At 43.1% G+C, this 17,880-nt stretch overlaps 1 protein-coding gene across 1 annotated transcript in view; it reads left to right on the forward strand.

Annotated features, from left to right (window-relative positions):
- The window catches only part of DNAI1 (dynein axonemal intermediate chain 1), a 730,814-nt gene that overhangs the window by 464,871 nt on the left and 248,063 nt on the right, over positions 1-17,880 (forward strand). Inside the window, exon 17 of the mRNA XM_029581328.1 lies at positions 7,444-7,592. Within this exon, the coding sequence (XP_029437188.1) occupies positions 7,444-7,592 (149 nt within the window). The remainder of the gene's footprint in view (positions 1-7,443; positions 7,593-17,880) is intronic.

Raw genomic sequence — 17,880 nt, forward strand, 5'->3', positions numbered from 1 at the left:
CCTCCTACCTCCCATTTGGAGCTGGCAGAGGAGTGATTGATTAGGAAAAGCCAGCATGCCTTGGACAAGGCCTTGCAGAGCATCAAAGCCCTTGTATTAAGAGCATTGGTGTTGATGCAGACCAAAATCCAACCACTGCTGGAGCTCCTGAAGCTGCCCAATAGCCTGGTATCGGCATCGGTACTGATGTTGGTTCCTGGAGAGGAATTTACATCGATGGCAGCTGCACCAATTGTGATCTCTAGCCTATTGGGAGAGAAAGCGTCAGCAATCCATAGGAGTTCCTTGGGTTCCATTCTCCAATAGACAAGCGCTCCCCTCTGTGAGGTGTTGTCTGCAGGAAAGGTAGCATATGGTTCGCTTCTCAGAGATTCCAGTTGGGCTCTGACTCAGAGATTTCCTGGGGGTATGGCTACAGTTTTGGAGATGTCTCTGAAGCAGATCCCTTTTCTCCCCCAGAAAGAAGGAAGTCCCTGCCTCTCCTGTACTTGTTTTGAGCAGAGAATAGCTGATGCCATTCCATTTCCTTTGTTAAAGGAAGATGAAACCTGGAACAAAATGCTGGGCATTCTCCAGTTCTTTGAGCCTCCTAAGAAAGTTGCAGGAGTCCTAGTATGAGATCCTTCAGGAGTTATAGATGAGGATGTGGAAGAACCTTCTTACTTTGGCTCCTTATAGCATATTGAGACTGGCAGTGGCCTTAGGAACAGCCAAGGAACACCACAAGTCTTGAGTAACTTAATGCTGGTGCAATTATTTACAGTGCTTCACAGTTTATAAATCAAAATAATAGCTCACCTTGCATCAGGCACAAATATCATATAGACATACAACTTATGGATGTACTGCAAGGTCCTACCAGCTCCTCTGGGGCTTCCTCAAGCTCTCTAGGCCTGGGAGTTTCTGGCAGGGTGAAGGAACTGACCTCCACCCAGAATCCCTTGCGATCTTCTATCTTAAGGATGCCTGGGTTAAAAGCTTAAACTGAGCTCATTAAGGCAGAATGAGGGAGTTGTCGGTATACTCCGTCACATACCCTCTTCCTCAGCTCAGTCTTGTCAGGTCGAGTATCCAGAAGTGCCTGGGGTAAACTCCGGCTCAGCTTCAAGTACACTCCCCCTCCGTGTATACTGTCCCTACTATCGATGAGTTATCACATCTGCTCTCAAGAGGGATACGACATCTAGAATCCATTCCTCAGTACCCCCAGGGAAGGATTCCAGAATGCTGGATACCCTTGGGAGGAAAGTTTTCTAAGGAGTGATGCTAAACACCTACATTGCTTCTTTCCAGCAATTCATGAGCCACTATATGTGGGACCTACTAAAGCAAATGCAGGAGATGGCTGAGTAGCTTCCTCAGAAGAAGTATGGCAACTTCCATTCTCTGGTGGATAAGGAAATGGAGTGCAAAAACACATGATCAGGTCAAAATATGATGTTTTAAAAATGGCATTAAGAGTCTCTGCTATGGGACTTGGAGTTCGCAGACTCGCCTGAATGCAGGCCTTAGACGTTCACCCTGAGCTCCAGGACAGACTCGCTGATATGCTGTGTTCTGGAGGGAATCTCTTTGAATTTAGGGTTAATGAAGCAGTGGCATAGATCAGAGAATACCATGCAAGGCTTCAGCAACTCTAGAGCCAGTCCAGACCCACCCTCCTCTGCTAGGTGGTACTTAAATGGAAGGCCGAGTTGGCATTTCTTCCAACTGAGGAGGCTCTATCTTCCACCCAATTGATCTTGTACTCAGCAGGCCTCACACTGTTGTCCAAGGCAGAAGAAGTCCCCTTAAGCCACAGCTAATGCCCCAGTCAAAACCAGTGACGGGTTTTTGACTGGATCACAGAGAGCATAACTAGGATCCCAGTACTGTTGCCAGAGGACCTTCCATTCAGTGGCAGGCTAAGGTTTTATATAAACTGTTGTCCCAGTATATCTTTAAACTCAGCATAATATGAAGAGGATACAAATTACATCTATTGGCGATCCCATCAGGATGTGCTACAGAAGGAACTCTCCTTCCTCTTAGAAATCAACATGGTTGAATCTATTCCACCAAGGGAAAGAGGGTAGAAATTTTACTCTAGATGCTTCCTGATTCCAAAGAAAAAAGGACTCTGTCCCATCCTAGACATAAGGGCCTTGAATATTTTTCTAAAAAGAGAAAAGGTTAGGATGGTTTCCCTGGGTACCTTAATTCCTATTCTGCAAAAAGGGGACTGTTATGCAGTCTCAATCTCAAGGATGCTTACACTTACATAGAGATATTTCCAGATCACAGAAAATATCTCATATTCATAGTAAAGGATTGTCATCTTCAGTATCACATGCTGCCTTTCAGCCTAGCATCTTCCCCATATGTCTTTACCAAATACCTGGTCATAGTGGCAGCTCATCTATGGAAACTGGGGGTGTATATGTTCCCCTAACTGGACAATTGGCTGGTCAAGATAACATCTCAGGTGAGTACCATAAAACAGATGTCCAAAATCTTCCTGATGTTGTAGTTACTAGAGTTCATCATAAATTACCACAAGTCCCATTTGAGCACATCATCCCAATTGAAGCTTACTGGAGCACTGCTAGACACAACTCAAGCAAGTCCTTTCCTTCCACAACAGAGGACTATCACACTGAGATCCATAATGGAGAGGATTGTTGAGGTTTTTGGGCCTAATGACATCAACAGTTCCTATTACTCCCTTGGCACTTCTCCATATGAGGAGCCCCTTACTTCACAGCGGTTCCAGGCTAATCAGGACCTTTGGGATCATGCAGCTGTTCAAGGATTCTCTGACCTGGTGGTAGAACAATTCCATTCTGACCAGAGTCATACCTTTCCAAATTCCTCCAGTCCAAATTGTCCTGACCCCAAATGCATCCAACCTGGGGTGGAGAACCCATGTAGAGGGTCTCTCTACTCAAGGTCTGTGGCCTACTCAGGGAAAGCTTCATCAGATAAACTTCCTAGAATTAAGGGCAGTTCAGAATTCTCTGAAGGCTTTTAGAAATCAGTTGGCCAACAAAGTGATCCTGATCTAGACAGACAATCAAGTAGCTATGTATTATATCAACAAGCAGGAAAGCACAGGACCATGTCTCCTGTGTCAGGAGACTGTCCAAATGTTGGACTGGGCCATCTCTCAAGGGATGGTTTTCAGGGGCAAATGTCTAGCAAGCAAACAGAATGCCCTAACAGATAGATTGAGTCGATCCTTTGAATCCTATGTAGGGTCTCTGGACTAGGAGGTAACAAACCAGATATTCTGTGAGACAGGGACTTCCAACACAACTATAGGTTCAGCCGGTCTACCCTGTGGATCTCTTTGAGGTGTAGAACCCAACTCCATCCCTCCTAAGCCCATGTGGTTTTGTTCCAGACTGCACCTTTGTAAAAATATAGGGGTCCATATTCAGCTGCTAAGCGGCTAGATAAGTTAGCCGGATGCACCTATCTGGCTAACTTAACTGAGATATTTAGTGGTGCGGGAGCGCAGCTGAATATATCCAGTTATCTTAAAAGTTAGTCAGATAGGTATATCTGACTAATATAATAGGTATAATTTTTAAAAATTAATATATTTTGGTTATTATAGTTAATGAAGTTAGCATTTTACCCTTGAAACCCGTTATTTTTTTTGTAAAGCCTGTAGCCGTTAAATGTTTTTTCTGTTTAACCTGTTATATGTAAAGCCTGTTGCTAATTTATTGTTTTACTGTAAACCGAGGTGATGTATAACTATACGTACCGCGGTATATAAAAAATCTATAAATAAATAAATAAATATCTGGATAACTTTAGACCTGCCTGCAGCGCGACCAGAGTTAACTGGTTTGGTTCAACAGCTAATTCTGGCTGCGCTATAGGCAAGTCTAACTGGCTAACTACGCTCCTCCCCATAGCGCATACTGCCTGCCCCAGGAATTCCCCTGACAAATCCAGTTAAATTCCAGCTGAATATAGAGCTATCCAGCTAGAATTTAGCTGGATAAGTTGCCAAATATTGTAGCTAAACTATTTAGACATAACTTTTCAGTTATCCATCTAAATGGCTATGAATGTCTATCCCATAATAAGTAAATGTTCATTTAAATGAAAACGGCCTATGGGAGTAAGTGACATCATTGCCCATAATGGCCATGTAAGCCCGGAGCTCCCGACTTGACCCAACTAAATCCCCTACCATCGAGTGCCCGCGGGGTGGTATTGCGCTGTTTACACATCCCAGCAGTCCTCTTCAGCGGAGGTAGGGCGACGCATAAAAAAAGTGGATTTACAAAAGTTTTCATTCACGAATGCTGCCGTGCTGATGGATGAGGGCCCCGACAGAGGTCTACAGGCCGACCATGAGGAGCTAGAGGTGAGCGGAGCATTTGTGGGCAAAGTGGGTGATGGCGCACAGACCCGGGCTGATTTTATTAGCTGGTTCGGGGCCCTGCAAAAAGACACGGCAGGCTTGAAAACAGAAATTCAAGCCTTACTTGCTGAGATGAAAGCTGACATCACTGAGCTGGGGAGGCAGATTCGAAGACCAGGCCTTGGAGCTTGCTGGCTGTAAGTTATAACAAGATAAACTTCTGCAAACTAATCTGGAATTACTAAATTGTATTGAAGACCTAGAAAATAGGTCCAGGAGAGCGAACCTAAGATTCTACGAGATACCGGAGAGCTCTGAGTTCGCTAACTGCAAGCAAGTGGTCACTAGCATAAGTCCGCAAGTTCTGTGCTCACATGCAGAACCACCGGAGTCTGCTGTGGTGAAACTGGAAGAGTGCACAGAGCGTTGGGGGCTATGTGCAATAATCAGCCACGCGACATAATTACCTGCTTTCATAGTTTCTCTCTGAAAGAGGAAATCTCAGCGGTGGCTTGGAAATCAGGGCCTGTGCTATGGAAGGGCTACAAGGTGGAAATATACCAGGATTTATTGATTTTGACCATATGCAAGCACAGAGAATTCAAAGATGCTGTTTCTACGCTTCGTGGGAACAATGTCAAATACAGGTGGCTTTTCCCATTTGGCTTGAGCTTCAGCATTGCCGGAGTGGCTTCCTGTGTTATCACGATGACTGAGGCAATAGATTTCTTGTAAGCTGCAGGCCTGGAAGTAACTCCTTCAGTCAATGCAGCACCTACCCCCAGAGGTGGCCGACTGCGCAGCGACATTCCAAGATGGGAGTGGGTGGATAGGGGAGCAAGATGCCTTCGGAGACATGATTGGGCTAATATTGTTTACTAGGGTGATCTGCTGTCACTGTTTTACTTCCTCTTGGGGTCCATAAGCTTTGTATTGGCTCAGTTCTTTTTGGGTATTCGTTTTTGCCGGCACATATATATGTACCTATATACACCTATATTCTGTATACATACTTGGTCACTACAGGGATTTGGTATAGGGGGGTGGGTGGAGGGTGGGGATATAATAATGAAAAGACAGCAGCATTTGAATGAACATTTATTTTGTGGTCACATGTTATCTGTAATATCTTACAGAAATATTTATATGGTTTCACGGCATTGTATGTTTTCATTGTGTAGTAGTTCATCTGTTCTGTTTAATAAACATTAAATTACAAAAAAAAAATTTGAACTGTGTTTAAAACAAACAAAAAACAGAACTACTTTGGAAAATGCAAGCTCCACAGTTCGTCTCCTTTACAGTAGTAAGGGTTGTCTGTCTATACCTGGCAACTGTTCATTTTAGAGGTGTGGTCTTGTGGTTTGACCACTGGGTCTGGAGGAGCTCTGAGATGTGAATTCAGAACTCCCTTCTGACATTGGAGATGCCTATTGTATCCCCATGTCTCAATGTATCCAACTATAGTTAGAAATAATAAGGAGAATATTGTTCCTTCATCTTTTGTCCGTCTGAAAGTATTTATCCACATCTGGTGGCAAAGTTAGTACCAAGGCTTTTCACTTGAGGCAAATGTGAATATATTTATTAAGTATAAAATATATTAAGCATAAAAAATGTTGATATCCTATTTGAATAAAAGGCACTATGTAAGTCCAGACTTAATCTGGCACTGCTGCTTTAAATCTATGCAGAATAGAAAACATTGGGGGTCATTTACGAAGCTGTGTTAGGCATTTATTGCACAATAAACATCAGCGATACTGAGCAGTATTCCTCCTCCCCAGCAAATCTGCTATTATGTGAATATGACCAATGACTTGCTCATTATTAGCCATTAATAGCTGATTAGTAACTAATCTAATGCAAATAAAATTACATGGCAAGCCAAGTTATTTTCAGGAAAGTTAACTAGAACTCTGGAGTTGTAACTAACTTTCCTTGGGAGTATCGGGACTCCAACACATGTCCCGATGCTCCTAGCTTTGTTATTTAACAGGCCCTAGTGGCCCCAAGGAATTCCCTCCCCCTCCAGTGTAGCAAACCCCTCAGGGGTCTCGAGATCCTCCCTTTCCCCCGCCTCCCATTGCCCCATTAGGCAGCCAAAGTGAAAAAAAGGTTTTTAGCAAGTTTGGGACCCCCAAGTACAGGCCACGCCCTTCTCCAAATCCCTCCCCTTTTTATCAAATCCCCGTCCTAGTCCACCCCTGACCTCTCCTGATACTTACTGAACAAGCTTTGTTGGTCCATTGGGGTTTGGAGGGTCCAGGCCTGGAATTTCCATTTTTCAAAATGGAGCAAACCAGCCGAGGTCCAACCTTTGCCCCATCATGTGTTGGGGGCAAAAGCATAAAATTGGCCATCTGGCACCAGGGTTTGCTCACTAAGAACCGGGGTGGGTCAGGAGGGTGGATGAGCTTTGGGGGAGGATTGACAGAAAGAAGAGGGGCTTAAAGGAGGAGCAGGGCATGAGCCCAGAGTCCCAAACTTGTTAAACTTTTATTTTCTTTGGCTACCTCATGGGATAGTAGGGGCATGGGACAGACAACTTCTCAAGACTGAAAGCAACAAGAGTGGCACACACAAAAAAAAAAAAAATATTTAAAATGTGTGATAAGATATTACAAATGTAATATCAATAAAGGCACTTGTTTTGGGATATTTTGTCAACAACTGTAACCGAAGAGCTTTTCCCACTTGTTTATGGGGTGGTTTGATTTCTGATTTTCCATTTTACAAGTAGCAGAACATTTTACTGCTCATAGGAAACCAGCTAAAATGCACGGTATAGTGCCAACTGTGTTTCACATGCCGGCAATCTGTAGCATCCTGTAGATATGCCATGGTTATTTATGTCACCACAGTGGATTGCTGCAGCATCTTCCAGAAAATCCAGAGTACTATAGATCAGATTGCTGACATACTCTAAATGTTAGTACTGTTCAAGATCATATCTTGCAAGTCAACATCTGATTACAGGTATCCATGGTAATCCTAAAACTAATAGTGATGTCTTGCCCGCTAATTATTAAGAGGAATGTGATTGCAGTTACTGAATTACTAATGCCTGTGTTCCTTTGCAGTGCTCCAAAGCTTATTCGAGTCATTTTCTGGAGACCTATAATGCTCATAATATGACTGTAGACGCAGTACGCTGGAACCCCTTCCACAGCAAAATCTTTATTTCCTGCAGTTCTGACTGGACTGTCAAGATCTGGGATCATACCATCAAGTATGTCCTGCATATTCTTTTGTGCTTTGTGAGTGGCAGGAGGAAGGCTTCTTACTGAGGTTTATATTGGCATGTGACTTATTAGTTTTCTTCTCTGACTCTGCAAAGTTACAGTGCGCTTACTGTGCTGGAATAATGTTGTAGACCATATTGCTTATATTAGTATTAGAACTGTAATTTAACTTTCAAAAATTTAAGAATAGTGAACTTATAAATCCAAGACTCTTATAATAGAAGTAAATATATGTTTAACTATCATCTGACCTATGCTTTCTTTCTATTTAAAGATAAAAACACTGCCAAAATATATTGTTTGATAAAGCAAAGTTGCTTACCTGCAGCAGATTTTATCTGAAGACAACCAGTAAACAGTCATAAAAATGAGCCACGTGACTGTGTATGGTGTCCAGAGCTTTCTGGAAAACATTAGACATCTTTTCTGAACATGCCACAGGACTTCCTGCGCTGTGATGGCTCTGCTGCTTCTTTCAGGTCTTGTTCAGCCAAGATATACTGTTTAAGGGAGAGAGCATCTTCCAAGGCAAGGAAGGAGGCCTTGTTTGACTGGTGAACTGTTGTCTTCAGAGACCACCTATTACAGATAAGCACTTTTGCTTTCTCTGAAGACATGCAGTTCACTGAGTCACACACGTGGAACTCGCGGGCTAAGGGTTGCCTTCAGCAAAAAAAAAAATAGAGAAACCAGAAGCAAGGATGGAATTTTTTCTTTTTTTAACAAAAGGGAAGAAAATTCAAACCCATCAAATAGGCCCCCTTGAAAAGTCTATGGAAGGCATTTATTTCAAACCTTCCATCCCAATGGGAGCCCATGTCCAGATAGTAATGTGATTTGAATGTATGGACTGAACGTCACATTTCAGCCTTTCACATTTCCTCAAGGGAGATGCACCTTAAACTGGCCATTGATATTGCTTTAGCCTTAATATTGCCAGATCCTCTCTGCAACTATCCTTACTCCAAATAGAGGAAATTGTTCCATTAGAACTGCGTTACCTAACCTCTCCTCATAATTGGGGTCTCTGCTTAGTCTATCCTCCACCTGGTGTTCTGCCTGCCAGTCCTGGTCTCTTATCTATCAAAGCAGACACTAGGAATGCTGTGATTCTAGGAGACTTCAATATTCAGGTAGATATCCCCCATCCCCATCCAATGTCTTTAAGGATTTTTTTGACTGTTTTGGAGTCTTTAGGGTGGTATCAGCTGATTCACATTCCCACCCATGAACAGGGTCAAACTCTGGATTTACTGCATCTTTGAACGCTTGTCATGCTTCTGGCAGCAGTATTCCTTGGACTGATCATTCTTTGATTCATTGCACAATAAGTCGTTCAGCTACCACTTTTCACAGGACTACTGCCCCTCATAGGATTCTACGTTGGCCACAGATTGATGTCTTTCAATTGCGCTCTCAATGGCTTCCTTCTCTTGTTGATACCCCTGTACACGATGTCAAGGGACTTTCCAGTCATTGGCAGTCCTCTCTCCATTCTGCCCTAAATACATTAGGTCCTATGAAACCTCTGGTTATTCATCAAAACCACACAGCCCCTTGGTACACCTCTGATTTGAGGTCCTTAAAACTTGTGCTTAGGTCCGCAGCATGCAACTGGCAAAAGGAGAAAACTGATCCTAACCTCTTGGACTATTAGTCTAGACACCAGGAGTGAAAAAAAACCACTTGAAACAAGCAAAACATGCCTGGTATACTGTTAGGAACTCTAAAGCTGCTTCACAGCCTCTCAAACTATTCAGGATAGTCCATTCACTTACTGCCCCTCCGCTGTGTCCTCCCTGGGGAGCTTTGTATCTGTCATGTGAAACATTTGTGAATATTTTAATAATAAAACTGCTCAGATAGTTAACACCTTCGCTGCAATTACTTCTGGGTTCTCATTTTCTCTTGCTCTCTCAAACCTTGACTGGCAGGATTTTGCAGCTGCCTCATGTTCTGAGACGTCTGCTATATTATTATATTATATTGTTCCCCTATGGAACACCCTCCCCACCGACCTAAGACATGAACCAATATCACAAACTTTCAAAAAGAAACTAAAAACATGGCTCTTCCAAAAAGCTTTTACAATATCTTGAAAACAATCACCACTCAACGCACTCATACCCACCCCTCACCCACCCCCTATCTTATCCTCCTTCCTTTTCACTCGCCCTCTAACCCTCTACTACACTCACCAACCCATCATCTCCACAATATACCCAATCTCCAATCCACCCCTATCCATCCAACGCACTCCTACATCAATCCTATATTAATAAAATAACACAGAATGCTTATCCTTCACAAACCTAAATGAACATAAGAGAAACCCCCTTTCAAGTTTTTCATTACCTGATTTATTAGCTTCTTATATTTTTTTTTATTTGCTTTATCTATCAGTTAAATCTCTCTCCCCCTGTTTTACTCGCCCGTTTACCACTCCCTGTTGCATTGTAACTTTTTTCAACTTGTTCTATGTAAACCGATGTGATAACATGTGTTGAATGTCGGTATATAAAAACAAATAAAATAAAATAAATAAATTTGAATTATAATTTTTGTGCATTCAACTCATGCTCCTCAGCCTTGATAAAAGTGTTGGGCCCTGAGGTGAGACCTTTTATCACCAAGCTTGTGAAAGCATCTCTTCTCGAAGGTATGGTGCCTTTTTTGTTAAAAACAGTTGTGATCCGCCTCTTACTACAGAATAACAAACTGAAAAAAGCCAGCCTGGATTTTCTAGAACTCTCTAACTATTGGCCAATTTCCTCCCTACCACTTCTCACTAAAATATTAGAGAAAGTTGTCCTTCCCCAGTTGCAGGACTATTTAGAGAATAATTTCTTCCATAATAATCAGTTTGGCTTTCAAGCATGATATAATACGGAATTCCTTTTACTTTCCAGGTTCAATAATATTCCGCAGGGTTTTGACTCTGATATTAGTTATTACCTCATTCTTTAGACATATCATCAGCTTTTGTTACTTTTAATCATACTCTTTTGCTGGACTGTCTGAAGTCACTGGGCATTTCCTCCATCGTTCACTCCTGATTTACCTCTTTCCTTTCTAATTGATTTTTCCAAATGGTCAATGATGATTCTTCTTTCGAATCATACCACTTAAGAACATAAGAAATTGCCATGCTGGGACAGACCAAGGGTCCATCAAGCCCAGCATCCTATTTCCAACAGAGGCCAAACCAGGCCACAAGAACCTGGCAAGTACCCAAACACCAAGAAGATCCCATGCTACTGTTGCCAGAGGCCATTCCCTAAGACAACTTGATTAATAGCAGTTAATGGACTTTTCCTCCAAGAACTTATCCAATCCTTTTTTAAACCCAGCTATAGTAACTGCACTAACCACATCCTCTGGCAACAAATTCCAGAGCTTAATTGTGCGTTGATTGAAAAAGAATTTTCTCCAATTAGTCTTAAATGTGCTACTTACTAACTTCATGGAGTGCCCCCTAGTCCTTCTATTATTCGAAAGTGTAAATAACTGATTCACATCTATTCGTTCAAGACCTCTCATGATTTTAAAGACCTCTATCATATCCCCCCTCAGCCATCTCTTCTCCAAGCTGAACAGCCCTAACCTCCTCTCTGCACAGTTCTATCCGATCTAGGTGTGTCTTTTAATTTGGATGCAGATGACATATGTTTTTTATTTCCATTCTTCCAAAAGTCACATCGGCGACAGATAAGCTAGCCACCTGCATGACAAAAATCAAGGACTGGATGACCGACAATATGCTGTCCCTTAACATCAGGAAAACAGAAATCATGCTTCTTTCCCACTTCCCTTTTTTAGATGCCCTCTGAAACTTCTTATTTGAAGGCTATACTATCCCTATTCTATTGAAGGCACAAGATTTGGGGGTTCTCATCAATTCCTCCTTATCTCTGTGGCACATATTGGGTCCCTGGTTCAATCTTCATATTACAAGCTTCCATCAAGTTGAAACCACTTCTCTGTTAGTCTGATTTTTGCACCATCATTCAACACCTAATCTTCTCACCCCTGGATTACTATAATAGTCTGTTCTTGGGTCTACCCAATTCTCATCTTCATGCCCTTAAACTAATCCAAAATTCTGCAGCTCATATAATTTCTGGCGCCTTTCTACATAATCATTTTTCCAGTTCTCTCTGAGTTGCATTGGTTGTTCATCATATGGTACTCACAATTCAAAACTCACCTGGATCTTTAAGGCCCTTTATGGGTTAGCCCCACCTTGCTTATCTTCCTCTGTCTGGATATACCAGCTTGCCCATAGTCTTCGCTCTGCCGCCCAGCATTTACTAGAAATCCCCTCTCTCAAACAAGTACGGCTGTCGGAGTCTCGCAAGCGCATTTGTTCTATTGCAGGCCTAGTCCTATGAAATTGTCTTCCACTGGATATAAGAGTAGAAAAGGACCTGCTTCATTTCAGGAATCTGCTAAAATCTTATTTGTTTACCCTGGCCTTCCCTGACTGATATGATTCCCTTCCACCTCTTACCTTTCAGGTTTCCGGTAGCTTTTGCTCTTTAATTGCTAGTGGTGCTTAGTATTATGTTATTGTATTGATTTTATTTCGTATGTTTTATGTACTCTGCTGAGATTTCTGGATCAGCGAAATAGAAGTTGGAATAAATAAATATCATGTTTAGCCTTGACAAACCCCTCTAAGGTCAATTCTGCCCAGGTATAACAAAAATAAATATATTGTGCTAATCAATTGGAAATTGGTGTAGTTTGTCACCATATTGTCATGCCAATGTGGAACAAAAGAAACAAAAAGCAAATACAACTTTGTAAGGGCTTGAGCCCACTCCATAGAAACATGGAAGCATCGAAGCGTGATAGCAGAAAAAGATAGCAGAAAAAGATCAGATGACCTACTAGTCTGCCCATCCACTAACTTAGTTTTAAAATCCCTACCACTCCCTCAGAGATCTGCTGTGCTTATCTCATGTTTTCTTTACTTCAGATACTGTCCATGTTTTCAGAACCTCCACAAGTAGGTTATTTCATGCATCCACTTCCCTCTCTTTAAAGACATATTTCCTGAGTTTACCCACTTTCACCCTTATTTCATGGCCCCCTCAATTTAGAGGCTCCTTTGTTTTGAAAGAGACCCACCTCCTGTGCATGGAAACCTTGGAGTCATTTAAATGCCTCTATCATATCTCCCCATCATGTCTTTCCTCTACGGCAGCGATTCTCAACCGGTGTGTCGTGACACACCAGTGTGTTGCCAAGCACTGGCAAGTGTGTCGCAGCTCCCGGTGTCCCAGTGCCTCCCTCGTGCTTCCCTTCTCCCCAGGGGTGGGGCTGAAGAGTGGTGAGATCTGTGCGCTGCCGGCGGGGCCGAAGAATGGAGAGATGCTGTGCGCCACTGCCAGAGGCCAGGCTGGCAAGGCCAAAGAATGGAGAGACGCTGCGCGCCACCACCAGAGGCCAGGCCGCCGGCAGCTGAAGAGTGGAGAGACCTGTGCGCCGCACCGGAAGCCAGGCCAGCAGGGCCTAAGAGCAGAGAGACCCTGCGCACCACTGGAGGTCAGGCCAGCGGCGGCTGATAAGCGGAGGCCAGGCTTATTGGGCCAAACAATGAGAAGAGGCTCCATGTGAGCTTGTGTGTGTGTGTGGTAGAATGGGTGCCTGGGTGCATGAGTGAGAGCTTGTGTTTGTGTGGTACAATGGGTGCATGAGTGGCAGCTTCGTGTGTGTGTGTGTGGTAGAATGGGTGCCTGGGTGGTGAGTGGCAGCTTCGTTTGTGTAGTAGAATGGGTGCCTGGGTGCTTGAGTGGCAGCTTCGTGTGTGTGGTAAAATAGGTGCCTGGGTGTGTGAGTGGCAGCTTTGTGGTTTGTGGTGGAATGGGAGCAAGAGCATTTGTGTATGATTGAGAGCTTGTATGTAAGTGACAGAGCATGTGTGTGAGAGAGACAGAGACTGGTCAGCAAGGTGACTGGTGTCTGTGTGAGAGAGACAGAGACCGGTCAGGGAGGTGACTGGTGTGTGTGTGTGTGTGTGTGTGTGAGAGAGAGAGAGAGAAAGAGACAGAGACTGGTCAGGGAAGTGACTGGTGGGTGTGTGTGAGGAAGAGATAATAGTTAGGGAGGTGACTGGTCTGTGTGAGACAGAGGCTGGTTGTGACTGGTTGTGGGCCCTAAAGAAGAGGACTGTGAGGACAGAGCTTCAGCAGCCCTTGCTGCTTCTGGTGAGTGTATGGGCCTGCAAGGGAAAGGAGTAGGAGAGTTGCTGGAGAGGGTAAGTAAAGGAGGCTTTTTAAGTTTATTTTTCTTGATTGACTGCCATTTTAATTATTGGGTATTATGTGATGTGTCTGCTGTTTTGAAATATTGTATTGATATTTGGACAATTTTTAACAATTTTTATGAGGTTTTTTTTGTATTTAAAACTTTTATTGGCAAGTTTGCAAACAATAATAACAAGGTACAAACAGAATAAACAGAATAATACTATTGCCAACATTTTCTATGTGTGTTTTCATTGCAGTCCCCACCCCCTCCCTCCTCCCCCCCAGTCCAAACCTGCTATTATATTTACAAATATTATGAATGGCATGTACAGTGTCAAGTGCCCGTTTAAGACAGCAATCATACTATATTAAATATCAGGGATATCAAGTATGAGGATATGGAAAAGTCATGAGAGAAAATTGTGGTGTGTGACGGTAAGTGTCGAGATCATAGCAAAGAGAAAATAAAACCTAAGAGTACATTGAGACTGGTGTATGACCTGACAGCAATATCAATCATGAATGACAAGGGGCTCAAGAGAACACAGCATTATGAAGCAATATGAGTCTGGTACCAGGAATTAAAAGGAGCCCAAACTGCCTGGAAGGTAGGCAGTCGATGATGATGAGTACCTGAAATATGTTCCAGGATTTGCAATTTGTTTAAGCGGCGGAAAAGTAATTCCATTAATGGGAGATTAGGACTCTTCCAATTACAAGCCAAGGCTATTCGGGCTACTATATAAACTTGTTGACTAAATCTTTGTGAATGCATAGATAAGCTCTCTATAGGTTTCCCCAATAGCGCTGTGGTCGGATCCAAAGGAACAGCCTCGCCTACATACTGAATCGGCCCGAGAGAGAGGAATAACCAGTAAGAAAAAGGAGGTGATAATTTCCTTGTACAGGTCCTTGGTGAGGTTTCACCTTGAGTGATGTCTTTAGTTCTGGAGCCCGTATCTCAAAAAGGATAGAGACAGGATGGAGGCAGTCCAAAGAAGAATGACCAAAATGATGTGGGGTCTGTGGTCGGAAGATTTATGAGGAGAGGCTGAAGGATCTGAATAAGTATACCCTGGAAGAGTGGAGGTGCAGGGGGGGATATGATACAGACCTTCAGATACCTGAAAGGTTTTAATGATTCACGTTCCTTGAACCTTTACTGTTGGAAAGCAAAGAGTAGATCTAGGGGCCATGACATGAAACCCCAGGGGGGACGATTCAGAACCAATGTCAGGAAATATTTCTTCATGGAGAGGGTGATAGATGCTTGGAATGACCTTCCGGAAGAGGTGGTGAAAACAAAAATAGTAAACAAATTCAAAAAGGCATGGACTAAACACTGTGGATCCCTAAAGGCTAGAGTTGGAAATGAAGAAAAGGATGCATGGGAGGTAACCAGCCTGGAGCCGCAATACTATCCCTAATAGAAGTCATGGGGATATTACTACCTTTAACTAATTAGTTTACATGATTTTGACACAACTGCAGATTCGCTCTCCACATTGGCAGGAGGAAAAAAGAGAAATTGAATTTAGACAGTCACTGCTGGGCCCTTACTTTTAAACCCAGGGTACTGATATACAGAAATTAAGAAAAAAGGGAAGGACTGCTTCTTTGGCCAAGTCCAAAAGCAAAGCACATTCAAGCAGCATTGTATGAATTATCAAGAATGCTGCTCACCCTGTAAAAATGTTATTAGCAGTAATTTTTGTAATGGGTTTGACAGTTGCTTGGTTTCAATTGTTATGAACATAAGAAGTTGCCATACTAGGTCAGACCAAGGGTCCCATCAAGCCCAGCATTTAGATTCTGGTATCTCCTTAGTGACAGTAAAACTTCACTGCCAAACACTTTGTGAAGTAACATGAACTCTGCAAATGACTAAATAAATAGAACCTTACCATGCCATAACAGAAGTAACTCTCAGGACTCAAACAGCAGCAACCTTATCTATGAAAAGGCTGCAAGGCAAGCATTACACCAAGCCCAGTATTGTGTTTCACTATTATCTATCACTCTCAGAAGGCCAAAAGCATACCACTTGGCTCCTAATCTATAGACTTGAAGATTGGGCATCCAAATGGCAGATGAAATTTAATGTGGACAAGTGCATGGTGTTGCATATAGGGAAAAATAACCCTTGCTGTAGTTACACGATGTTAGGTTCCATATTAGGAGCTACCACCCAGGAAAAAGATCTAGGCATCATAGTGGATAATACTTTAAAATCGTCGGCTCAGTGTGCTGCAGCAGTCAAAAAAGCAAACAGAATGTTAGGAATTATTAGGAAGGGAATGGTTAATAGAATGGAAAATGTCATAATGCCTCTAGAGTAGATGTGAATCAGTTATTTACACTTTCGAATAATAGAAGGATTAGGAGGCACTCCATGAAGTTAGTAAGTAGCACATTTAAGACTAATTGGAGAAAATTCTTTTTCATTCAACGCACAATTAAGCTCTGGAATTTGTTGCCAGAGGTTGTGGTTAGTGCAGTTAGTGTAGCTGGGTTCAAAAAAGGTTTGGATAAGTTCTTGGAGGAGAAGTCCATTAATGGCTATTAATCAATTTTACTTAGGGAATAGCCACTGCTATTAATTGCATCAGTAGCATGGGATCTTCTTAGTGTTTGGGTAATTGCCAGGTTCTTGTGGCCTGGTTTTGGCCTCTGTTGGAAACAGGATGCTGGGCTTGATGGACCCTTGGTCTGACCCAGCATGGCAATTTCTTATGTTCTTATGAGGGCCAGAGGACAACTGTATTTGTCAATGCATGTGTATTATTGGGCCCAGTGATTAATATAGTGATAACCTCACTGATAATTTAAAGGAATGCCAGACCTCGGTACTAGCAAATAAAAACATATACATCATCCATGGTTTATCAATCTAAAGGCAGACTATTTCTGTAAAATTGGTTCGTCCTGTTTATGGATGCATTTGTATATGTGTCTAACCTTTTATGCATAGCTTCTTAAAACATTCCTGGTTGCTGTAACAATAAAAGAGGTGTTTTACTTCCGTGTGTTGTTGGTTCACAGGGACAGTTCCCCTCAGAGGTCTATTTGCAGAGGGGGAATCAATCCTTTCACATGCCACACTCCTAAGTGGGGTAGCACTTTTACTTGAATATTGCCTAAGGAAAAAATACCAGTAGATATTTGTACCCCCTTTTAGGGTTTGAAAAAAGGGACCTCAGGCCTTTCCCTAGAAGAGACCGAGATATTGAAAAAAGAAAGGAGAAAGAAAAAAAGAATTGGAGGGAGCCTCTTGTCTAAAGTGAGGAGAAGTATTTTCAGTGCAGGAAAAATTGCTTCCATCTTGTTCTGTGGGAGCGTCAGGGTATGGAGCTATGTGGTGCTGGCTCTGCATGAGCAGAAAAGTCTTCCAGAATCCTGAGTCAGGGACCCCCAGTCCTGTGGGAGTTGTTTACAGGATTCCCAGTTCTGTGCGTCCTGGTTCTCAAGGCCAGGGATGTTAGTTCTAGACTTGCCATTGAAAAAGAAAATAACCCTTGAAAGGGCGAAAATATCTGACTAGGGAACTAAGAGGCTAGATAAAATACCATTTTGGACTAAGGCCAGGAGGAAAAGCATGAACACTGTAGGAAGAAAAATGTGGAACCTGCTGGAATATGTCTGATTGGACCAGAAGAACAAAGTAAGCTGAGAGAAGCAGCAGAGGTATCACAGTGTATTAAGTCCTGTGCATCAGTGGCGTAGCCACGGGTGGGCCTGGGTGGGCAGGTGCCCACCCAACTTAGACCCAGGCCCACCCAACTGGCACCGGAACTGCAAGGCTGTCGCGGGATCCCATCCCCGCGACAGCGAACAAGAGAACCCACGCCTCGCGCGCCATCACGGCACACATGGGGAAGCGCTGCTGCGGCCGTATGGCCAACCGGTCTTCCTGTTGAGGGGGGGGAGCGGAAGCGCCGCGGGCAGCTTCCGCTTCCTCCCCCCAAAGCAGGAAGATCAGCTGCCTCTCCTGCTGCCACCCGTTCTCCTGCTATCTTCGGGC

Source organism: Rhinatrema bivittatum, chromosome 1 (genome assembly GCF_901001135.1).
Source record: "Rhinatrema bivittatum chromosome 1, aRhiBiv1.1, whole genome shotgun sequence".
In the NCBI taxonomy this organism is placed as follows: domain Eukaryota; kingdom Metazoa; phylum Chordata; class Amphibia; order Gymnophiona; family Rhinatrematidae; genus Rhinatrema; species Rhinatrema bivittatum.